The sequence below is a fragment of the Phyllostomus hastatus genome, unplaced genomic scaffold (assembly GCF_019186645.2).
Source record: "Phyllostomus hastatus isolate PE091 unplaced genomic scaffold, TTU_PhHast_1.1 phas_scaffold_345, whole genome shotgun sequence".
Classification (NCBI taxonomy): Eukaryota; Metazoa; Chordata; class Mammalia; order Chiroptera; family Phyllostomidae; genus Phyllostomus; species Phyllostomus hastatus.
The window spans coordinates 31,203,941-31,214,921 of record NW_025334024.1 but is presented as its reverse complement, the minus strand read 5'-3'; the positions used below and the strand labels follow the sequence as shown (position 1 = coordinate 31,214,921).

General features: G+C 66.2%; 1 protein-coding gene across 1 annotated transcript in view; it reads right to left on the bottom strand.

Annotated features, from left to right (window-relative positions):
• Positions 1-943: 943 nt before the first annotated feature.
• Positions 944-10,981, bottom strand: part of ZNF536 (zinc finger protein 536) — a 312,709-nt gene continuing 302,671 nt past the window's right edge. The window contains exon 7 of the mRNA XM_045818413.1: positions 944-1,618. Within this exon, the coding sequence (XP_045674369.1) occupies positions 1,377-1,618 (242 nt within the window). The 3' untranslated portion in view covers positions 944-1,376. The remainder of the gene's footprint in view (positions 1,619-10,981) is intronic.

The window sequence follows — 10,981 nt, the reverse complement described above, 5'->3', positions numbered from 1 at the left end:
ATTGCTTCTCTAACTTCCCGGACAACAGCACCAGTTCGGGGTCACTCCAAGGAAGACTGTTAGGAGGTGGGACCTTGCCTCCATTCCAGAGGATTCAAGAATAAACCCTTAACTAGTGTCCTTAGACCGTTTTTTTTTTTTTTTTTATGAGTTAAGTGTTCCGTGATTGGCCCTCGACATCTCCCTCTGGGTGGTGAAGAACTCGATAAATTTGGATTATCCAATCAGTAGAAAATCTACAATCTACAAAAATAGAGAACACATTTGTTTTACAAAAACAGACATTTCAACTCAAACAGTTTTCTCCATTAGCGATAGAGAGCAGGATGTTTAGACTCGTGTTTTAACGCAGGCTGTGCCGCAAGGAGCTCTCCAGAGAAGGGGTCTGATTCGTGTCTGCGACACTGATTAGAACGGGCACGGGGGGGGGGGGGGGAACCGGCGACCAGGCCGGAGCCGCCGCCGGTCAGGTCAGAGCTTAAAAATCGTGATAAAAAACGTCTTCCTATGATCGTCACCTCTCCCTAGCACCTTCTACGGATGGGGTCGGCTAGTGTTCCTAAACAATGTTCTTTTAAATGTTGCCCTAAATTTTCTGATTAGCCACCTTCTTTTTTATCCAAAAATTAAAATTAAAAAAAAAAAACAGAGAGAGAGAGAGAGAGAGAGAGAGAGACAAGCCCGGGGGAGAAAAAAGCACTTCCCTCCACGCTGCAGTGCTGCAATCTGACCTAAGAAGGAGCTACTCCTCCGACCAGCAATGGACACCGTCCGCAGACACTGCCCCGCCGGCCGCGCGCTGCCAGGCCGCCGGCGCGCGGGGAGGCCGGCTCGGGTTTCCGCGGGAGAGCGCGGCCGCCACGCCCGCCTATTGATTTCCGGGCGGCGGCGCCCCAGCCTGGCTGGCACCGGGCTGCCTCCCCGTGGGTCTCATTAGGGTGGGGGGGGGGGTGACCGCGGCGGGCGTCGGATTGCAGGTGTTTGGACGGGGACACGCAGCACCGCCGTCCTCAAGGCAACACTGAGCGTCCGGGTGGCACCGTTTCCAGCTACGAGCGCGGTTTCGGACAAAGACGACGTGGCGGGGGCGCGGGGGCTCCTCGGCAGCCACCCCCCACCCTCCGCCACCTGCCTTGTTTGGAAGTTCTTGTTGCCGGGTAACAGTTTAGCAGCCATTTTCAAGGGCTGGGGACCTTTTTTTTTTTTTAATATATATATAGATATCTCTTTAAATTTCTTAAATGTCCTATATACTAGCGGGGGGAGGGTGCACGTGATTCCCCCCCCCAATGCGGTTAGCACACTCTTTTACCAGACGTGACCCTAGACCTGTGCAAGGTGACGGCCCCGTCCAGGCGGGGGCGGGGGAGGGGGGCTCAGTTGCGCTCCTCCTGGGCCTGGCCGCCCTCCTCCGGGAGCTCGGAGCCCGCCGCCTTGACCGCCGACAGCTCCTCGAAGCTCCCGGCCGCCTCCGCGTCGACCCTGGAGCGCTTGAAGCGGCGGTCGGGGTACTGGCTGTTGTCGAAAGGCATGCGATGCACGCAGAGCACGTGGGTCTTCAGGTTCCCCTTCTGGGAGGCACTGTAGGGGCAGTAGCGGCACTGGAACGGCCGGGGACCTGCGGGCAGAGAGAGGCGGTCAGGTCTGCGGCCCCGCCCCTGCGGCCCCTGCGGCCCCGACCCCCCCACCCCCCCCACCCCCCCCCCACCCCCCCACCGCTACCCGCGGTAGAGACTTCGCAGAAATCGGACACCGAAGGAGGGCGGCGCAGCCAGTAGCTCCATTTGGGCCAAGAGGTTACTGAGGTCCCAGAGAATCACACCTGGGACAGGGACGTCACAGGTCGTCTGCCCCAGCCAGAGGTTTTAACCGGACTCCAGGTGGCAGGCAGGAAAGTTCCCGACACCGGAGCCCTTGTTAACGGGAAGTTAGACAGTGACCAGTTCGGACTTCGCGGGCCAGCCGGCAGCCTCAGGTGCGGGGTGCGGGCCTGTGCCGATGCGACCAGAGGGGAGACGCATTTCCAGCTTCGTGCGGCAGAAATGCAGCCATTTACCGTGGACACTGAAACCGGAATCTCATGTTTTCCCTCCGACTCTTTAGAAATGTAAAAACACCACCCCTCGCTCTCGGGCGGCACGAAGACAGACGGACCGTGGGCAGACGGGACGCCCGGACCGCCCTCGGTGGCCCCAGCTGTGCACCGAGATGCCAGGACGCCCTCCGTCTGGGGCCCCAAGTCCATGTCCAGGGAGGCGGCCCCCGTCCCGTCTGCCCGTGAACAGGAGTGACGAGCAGACCGGACGTGGCCGGGGCAGGGATGGCGCCCCGGCCTGGGGCACGGCTGGAGTGCCGAGCCGGAGGCATCTGTGGGGCCCGGGGGTGCACCGGGGCCACCGGCCACCTAAAGAAGCTGGAGCGTAAAGGGTGGCCCTCGCCATCAGACTTTTCTAGAAAGGCTCAGAATCCGAGCCCGAGGCGGATTCCTGTGTCCAAGCCTCCCAGCTCACAGCGCTCAGCAGACACACACCCACCCCCACCGTCTGAGGGGGCCAGGGGCGTCCGGCTGGGGGAGCCAGGATGGGACCCCGTGAGCCCGAGGCCGGGAGCTGGGGACGTGTCACCCCTGGCAGCGCCGGAGCACGGTCCCCCCAGCACCCACGAGCGTCAGGCCCAGGCCTGGGGCTCATCTGCTCAGAAAACCAAACAAGGGAACCCCTGGGCCTGGCCATCCACCCCCGAAAACGTCCGAACGGCAGACCAGGCCTCCTTCCACAGCCTCGCTCCCCGGCGACTGCAGGCCAGGCCCACTCACTTCCCCGCAGGGCTGGTGGCAGCTCCTCTGTCGTGGGCATCGGGAGCGGCTCCGTCCCCGGTCCCTCCAGGACAACCGGTCTCCAGGACGCTCAGCAGGACAAGCGGAACCCAGGAGGAGCCCCCTTGCTGCTGGTCTCCGCACAACTGCCCGCAGCAAGAAGGGCCTGGGCGGCCAGCTGGAGGCCCCGCCGGGAACTGTCGTGGGAGGCGGGCCCGTCGCTGTCCTTCCCCTCCTGGCCCCGTCCTCAGGGCTCGGCCACCTCCCCCCAGGGGACAGGGAGGGCCCAGCGTTGGGGGGAGGGGCACGGAGACTCGCACTTCGAAAGTGCATTGAGGGTTTTTACCAGGAAGGTAGATGGCCCTGGTCTCGTCACCTGGGAGACGGGGAGAGCCGGGTGACAGAGTGGGGACAGAGAGAGAAGCCATCTCCATGTGACTTCTGTGCGGCGCCCTTTGGAAGCCGCCCTCTGCGTGCTGTGTCCCCACGGGACCCCTGGAGGCTGCGTCTGTCTCGGCCAACCGAATGGGAGCCTCGAATGTCGCCTCCACCCCCAGTGAAAGCCTTTCCGGGTCCACCCGAGCGGCATAAAAGCCTTCAGCACATTTTTCCCGTGGACCGATTTTAAACGTGGACCCGGACTCTGGCCTGTGGTTCCGTCGGTGTCCCGGCGGAGTGGACGATGCCCGTGGTCCTGGCACCTTCGGGGAGTTCCACGGTCCCCGCACCAGTGTCGGGCGAGCTTCCGTCTCGCCCAGGGGAGCCGCCTGTGCACGGGCGTGTGGTGCGTGCCGAGGGCGGCCCCGTGGCGCTGGGGGCCGAGGGCCCGCGTTCCACAGCCCTCCCTGCTCCCTCTGGGAGTCCGTCCCCACACGGCAGCTCTGCGGCCGTTCTGTCACGGCGCGAGGCGGGCCTGTGGCGGAGACGAGGAGGCCAAGACACCGCAGACCCGAGCGGCTGGACTTTGAAACCTGTTCCCAGAGGCTGCAGAGCACCCAGGCCCTGAACCCTCCCAGTCCTTCCGAGAACCACAGTTACAAAGTGTTTCATAGGATACACACACGCACACGCCCATGCCCACAGGCACACACAAACACACATATGCACACACAGCACAAACATGCCTGTGTGCACAGAAACACGTGTGTGCATGTGTGTGGTGTGTATACAAACACAGCTGTGTGGTGCACACATGCACGTACATGTACACACACAAACACAAGCATATGTGAGCGTGCACACATGTACACACACACACACACACACACACCCTCCTGAGTGGTGTTCTAAAAGGCTGCCATGGCCCAGGTGTGGAAGGACACCCGTGGGAGGAGTGGGGGTCCCCTGATGAAGGCGGGTGGGGCGCTCTGACGGGTCTGGAGGAGCCGGTCTGCCCGTGGACAGGTTTCTCCACGCAGGAGGGGGCAGGGGCCAGGCCCACAGGGCCCTGGGGCGGTCGGACCTCCCTCCCTGGAGAAGGGAGGCGAGCAGGCCGCCCACCTGCAGCCGCGCAGCTGCCCAGCGCGCCCGGTCCCCGGGAGCAGCCGGGGCCCCGGGCTCGACCCTGCGGCCAGGTGCCCTGCACCCCCCGCCCTCCCTCGGAAGCCGTCAACACCCCTGCTCGCGGCCACGTGAGAAGTAAGTACATCGTACGTTAATTTGTATTGTCACTGCGCCGCACCGCCGTGGTAAAGAGCACATCCATTTTTAATCCGCGATGAATAATATATAAATATGTATACAGTGCTCGGGGTCAAGAGGAGCGGGGAGAGAGCCAGCCGCGCACTGTCTCTGGCGGGGCGGGGGGCGAGGGGTCTTCTTCCTCGCTGTGATGGAAGTATCAGCTCTGCGCCGTTACCGGGGGGGTTTGGTGGGGGGAGCAAAAACTGCCTGCCCTTCGGGGGCCATCCATTCATCACAGCTGCCCGTGAGTGGGTGGGTGCCCGCCCACAGGGCTCCCGGGCTCCCCAAACTGCTGGCTGAGAGAGGAGCAGGGGCCGGGGCCTCGAGGGGTGGGGACCGACCCCGGGGTCCGTGGTTCCGTCCTGGGGCACCGAGAAAACCTTCTGACCCCGGCTCCCGGGCAGGTCTGCAGGGACGGCCGGCGGCGCTCCTCACGCCGGGCCGGGGCGGCATGGTGGGAGGGGCTCCCACTTCACAGACACAAGAACCAGCCCTGGGGGACGGACAAGGCAGGGTCCGGGGCCCCAGCTGCCGGGGTGCTGGTCAGGAGGTCGCCCTGGGGCACGGGATCCTCGGCCCCAGCCCCGCCGCTGCCTGCAAGGGGACGCCTGGAGGGGATCCTCGCGTGCACACGTGTGTGTGTGTGTGTGAGTGAGATTGTACACCGGGCACACACCCCAACCAGACGCACACCGGCACCACTGTGGCCTCCAGGTGCCCACCAGAGCTGGGTGCTGAACCTGCGGCCAGCACTCGGCCACAGGGCTGGGGGCACCGTCCAAGCTCCCATCCCCCACTCCCGAGACCCAGCCCAGCCCTGGGAGCACCCAGCCCGCGAGCTGCTGGAACTGCCACCCTCGCAGCACACACGTGTGCCTGACACACCCACCGGATGGCAGGCCGCCCGTGCAAGGCCACCATCAGAGGTTACAACCTCCCGCAGACACTGCATGAGCCCAGGGCCATACAGGGAGGACGCCCGGCCACCTCGAGCCAGGCTCCAGCTGCCGGGCGACAGGTGGCCCCAAGGCAGGGCCTGCACAGCCCCTGGGAGAGCAAGGACCTTCTGGAGGCAGACGCACCGTGGAGCAGCCAGCCTTGGCCTCGTGTGGGGACAGAGACGCAGCCCCGGACTTGGGAGCAAGCACGGCCTGGAGCACAGAGTGGCGACCCTGGACCCAGGAGTCGTGGGAAAGGCCCACACAAGGGAAAGGCCCTGGAGGAGGGTGGCATGAGCCCGTGGTGGACAGTGGGGTCCCGCCCCAGGCAGTCACGGGGACACGCAGGGGCCTCCTCTCGGACCAGCACTCTGGGACTTCCGGTGTTAGCGGAAATACGCAGGGAGGGACAGCTGGTGGGTGACGGAAGAGGGACACGGCCACCACAGCCTCCGACCGGCCCAGGCGGTGCAGGCACCTGCAGAGCTGAGCAGCTGAAGGTCCAGGCGGCAGAGCAGGCGTCCCATCCCGGGGAGACCTCTCGGCCCGCAGAGCCCGAGGCTGAGCCGTGCAGACCCGCCCCCTTCCCTGCACAGCACCCTGCACCGCACGGGGGCAGGGAGGGAAGGTCTCGAACTGCCCCCAGGGTGTCCTGCGGCCACGAAGAGACCCCGCGAGGGCGTGGACCTGGCTCCGGGACCCAGGAAGGGCTGCCCCCGCATGTCAGCGGTCCTCCTGTGTCTCCGGCCACAGCCCTGTGCGTGCCCTGAAACCACGGACACTTGCAAAATGTGGGCTGGTCAGTGAGAAGGGGCTCCACCTGGAGGGCTGGCTTGTCCTGCTCAGGACCACCCCCCAGGTGAGCCCCCTGAAGACTCAGGGGTCGGTCAGGCCTGCAGGGTGGGGTCTGGGCCCCTGCTACCCACCTACTCCCTCCGAGGGTCTGCACGCTGGGGGGGGGCCCTGCTCGGGACCGACGGGCCGGGTGGGGGCGATGAGGTGCGTGGACAGACGTGGTGACCGCAGGTTGCGCCGGCAGGAGGCCGCTCCCTGAGCCCCCCACGCTCCCGATGCGTTTCCCAACTTCCCGCATTCCAAACGGGCCGAAAGGGCTCCAGCCAGGTGCACGGTTTATGTCTTCAGCTTTCAAAAACATATTCGTCCACCTGATCAAAGATGCTGAAACACTTTGGAATGTCCTTCAGGTAAATAAGTTCAGGGTTTAAATGTCCTGGGCTTTGGGTTTTCCCCTGAAACACCACCAAACTGCTTCCCTGTGACGCAGGGGAGCTTTGATCCGTGCGGGGGTGGGCTGGGGTCGTCCGCCTGCCCTCGTGTTCCGCCTGAGGACGAGGCGTGAGAACAGGCGGCGGCCGAGAGCCCCCAGGCCCGGGCCGCAGGGCGCCCGGACAACGGCCGGGGTTTCTAACGCCACTCGCCAAGCCAGGGACCGGGCTCCCTGAAGGAGCGCCTGACCCCGGCCGGCCCGTGAGCAGCTGCTGGAGAACCACACGGGGTGGGGGCGGGGGGGTCAAAGCAGCAGAGTCCGTGGAGACGCCCTGGAGCCAGAGCCAGACCCATTTCGGCAACCAGGAGAACGGCATCGCGTTGAATTATAACCCGACATATGAAATAAACATCCCAGTCAGCTGACCTATCGGACATACCCTGCGGCTCTGCACATAGTAGGGACACATAAGGAAGGGGAAGCTGCTCCTGTGACCTGTGAGCAGCTGCTTAGGAAGGGTGGGGGCCCCTGCCTGGCGGGGCAGCGGGGGGCAGGGGAGCCCGCTGCCCAGCCCGGGTTCCCGCCTGCCCTGGGGCCTGGGGATACCCTGGGGACACCCTGGGGTGGGCATCTCCGCCTGGAGCCCAGATCTGGCCTGTGAGGGTGCGTCCCCACCCTGCCTCTATTCCCCGTGCTCGGCGCCCTTCCTCGGGGTGAGCCACGCCCCCCAGCTGATGGCTGCAGAGCCTTCCCCGCCTGCTGCACGGACCTGTGCTGAGCTGCACCGCCGGCTGCCCCCCCCCGCCCCTGCCCAGCTGCACCTCTGCCCAGCTGCCCCCCTGCACACCGAAACCCGCGCTCTGTGCCCCCCTTGGAGGCACGCCCCCACTGCCGCCCCTGCCACAGGCCTGTTCATGGAGGGCACGGGGCTGCCGGAGGCTTTGCACTGTCCTCTGAGGCCTGTGGGGGCGCTCAGCCCCGAGCAGGGCTCCCCGAAGCCCTGTCTTGGAGTCCCCGCCAGGCCCCTCCCCTGCGGCGCGGCCCAGGTGGCCCGGGTGGCTCCGGGGTGCAGCCTGCTGCAGACCCCCCTGCTCCCCGAGGCTGTGGGCGCACGCACGGTGCCGTTTCGGGCCCCACACAGTGTGTAAACCAGTGAGGCATCGCCGGTGTTTCCGGACAAAGAGATTTCACGAACAAACAGTTTCTCTTGAAAAGTGGGAGGCCGGCAACATGTGCCCAGAGGCCGCCACCTGGGGCTGGGACCTGGCTGCCCGGCCCCGGCCCGTCCGCCCTTGGGCCCACCCCCCAACACCCGCCCCTGCATCGCCTGCCCCTCGGTCTCCCTGTGTCCCGGGGGCATCTCAGCTCCCCGTGGGCACTCGTGTCTCTTAACTAGAGCGCGCTGGCCCTTAACCGCAGTTGCTGCCTCACTGTGCGTGTAAGTGTGGGGAGGGGCTGGCGTTGCCTGCAGGGGGACAGACCCAGGAGAACTCCCCTCAGCCCCGGACCCCCAGGCCACGCGTCCCACCCGTCACGGAAACAGCAGGGCCTTCCGGCGGGGCTCCTGTGCTTCGGGCGTCTCCTGGGGGCCGCAGGACGCGCTGCCAGGAAGGCGTGGTGGGACAGACGGGCCAGGTCCCCTCACACTCCGTGCTGCTGCGCGGTGTCCGCCAGAGTGCACAGGGACGGAGGCGCACCCGCCTCTGTCCCCGTCGGGGACGGGGACACCGGCCGTGGCAGCCCCGGCGACGGTCCGCGTGCAGGGCACATGGGAGCTGCGTGCGAGGAGCTGCCCCACGGGGTCACACCGGCCCCGGGAACCACAGGGAATCACAAAGCGAAGGCGAGACACAACGCCACCTTCTCAGCACGCGGCCTGTGGCGCCGGGCGGGCAGGCCGTGAGCAGAACAAAGGCCGCGGTGAGGCGGCGCGGCGCTCTCCTCTCCCCTTTCCGTCTAGGCGGCGCTCGGGCGCGGTCGGAGACGCCCCCGAACGGCGGAGGTCGGCGCCCGGCCGCAGGGAGGCTGCGGTTTCGCCCCTGGACATGGACTTCCCCGCAGTCCCCCGGGTCCGAGAGCGCGAGAAAACCCTCCGCCTCGGGACCTGGGCGCAAACGCGGCCCGAAGGCCACGCACAGGGGAGGCGGCGGCCTGTGCTGACAGCCATTCCCGCCCGCCGGGCGTGGTCCCCAAAGTGCCAGCAGGGGCCTCTTCACCCCCCACCAGACGCAGTCTCAAAGGGGGGCGGTGTGGGGGCGGGCAGGGCGGGGCTGAGGGGTCAGAGCACAGGGAGGCCCCCGGGACCAGGGCGCCCGGCCGAGTGGAGGCCACGTGGGCCCACCCCCCCCCACACCACACGCCCCCAGGTCTGTGAGCTGCCGACAACGTGTGACGACCCCCGTTTCAGCCACTCAGATAAACCCGGAGGACTCGTGCGTGGAGCCTGCGTGCGGTGAACGGGGGGGGGGGGCTATTCGAGGGTCCGTGGAACAAAACACTTGAGAGGACGGCCCACGCGGGTTCCCAGAGGCAGGGGCCGCCCCGCTGACCCCCGCTGGTCGGGGGCCCCGGCCCTGAAGCCCCCTCCTGCTGGACCCTCGTGCGCGGGAGTCCCCGGCGCCACCGCCACCAGCCCCAGCAGCTGCGCCGCCCCGGGGCCGCCGGGACGGATTCCGCCCCCGGCAGGGTGGCGCTGCGCTCCCGGCCCTCCGGGCGAAAACAGTACGAGCGGAGAGGAGGATCTGAGTCCCCCCGCCCCCCACTCCCCACCACCACCTCAGCAGAAGCACATGACTCGCCCGCCCGTCCCCCTGGCGTGCTCGCGCTCCTCTGGCAGGAAGTCAGAATCGCTGTTACATAAATTCCATCTGATGCCAGCGCGGCCATCTGCGCGCGGGGCTGCTGCACCTACGTCTGCCTGCAAAGCCACTCTCCCAGAGACGAGGGAGAGGGGAGAAATTTGATTAATTTGCAGAATGCTTGTGATTTGCTCATATATTATTATAACCGCTCATCAGCACATGACAGATCCCCGGCCCCGGGTGCGAGCGCCCGTCCGGTTTCAGCAGGTTCTTGTGTCGGCACCTGACAGGCTGCGGCCTCTCTAATGACTTTCAGATGCTTACAAACAGTAATTCTATCTTCGGAGTAGAAAGGAGGGATCCGTAGGAAGAAGGGAGGCTGAGCTCGTCTCTTTCATTTCCTTCCCGGGGACGAAGGCGACCGAACTCGGAAGGGCGGGGCGGCCGCGGCCCCGGGAGGGCCCCTCTGCGGAGAGCGGGCCGGCCGGTGGGCGGTGCCAGGCGGCCGGGTGCCCGCCCTCGGCCCCGCGGGCCCTCTCCCCCGCGGCCCAGTCCCCTCCGTGCCTCCGTCCCTAATCCCACGATGACCTCTGCGTCCTCTGCGCACGCAGCGGCCCCAGAACGGCACTGGGGTTCCTGGCTTCCCCCGCCCCTTGGCTTTTAAACCTCTGATTGCGCTGCGCAGCCCTGCCTCCGGGCCTGATTGCCTGCCTCAGATCAGAGATTGGAGCGGGGAGACAAAGACTCGAGCGCGCACGTCGCCCCGCACATGCGGGCCCACAGAAGGAAACGCCGTAAACCGCCCGCGCCATCTGCCCGCAGACAATACCCTGCGTGTGCGGAGGCTCCCAAATTACTCCGCGCCCAGCCTCCCCGAGCCGCCGCGGAGCCCGGACACCGGGCCGCGTGCGCAGCGCGCGCCCCTGCGGTGTCCTTCCGCATGACCCCCCCCCCGCCCCGCCGCCCTCGCCCCCGCCCCCGCCCCCGAACTGATTGCTGACGGTGAGGGACCGCTCCGCGACCGGGAGATTTTTATCAGTGGGGTCTTCCTACCACACGTGGCCTGGGGTCCAGCGTGGGAGGCTGGCCCCCACCCCGACACTGGGGACAGCTGGCCAGGTGCACAGTGTCCTTCCCCACGTCTGTGGGGGGAGAGGGGGCGGTGGTCGTCCGAGCAGACCCCACTCTCAGCACGAAAAGACGCTGGCGGGCTCCCTGTCCAGCGACCGGTCAGCCGGTCGGCCAGCTTTGGGAACGTGCTCTGGTCTTGCTGGGGGCCTTCAGGCGACCCGCATGGGGCTCTCTCCCCAGCCCCCGGGCCCTGCTCCCCAGAAGGGAGTTCCTCCCAACTTTCCTGGCTCGGACGGACAGAGGTCGCCCTGCTGGCCCCCAGGCACCAGCCACTGGTGATAATTAGCCAGGGTCTTTGCTCACACTACGAAACTCCATCCGAAATGCTTTGCTAGAACGGGAGGGAAGGCCAACCGTCAGCCGAAAGGAAAGGATGTGGTTTGGA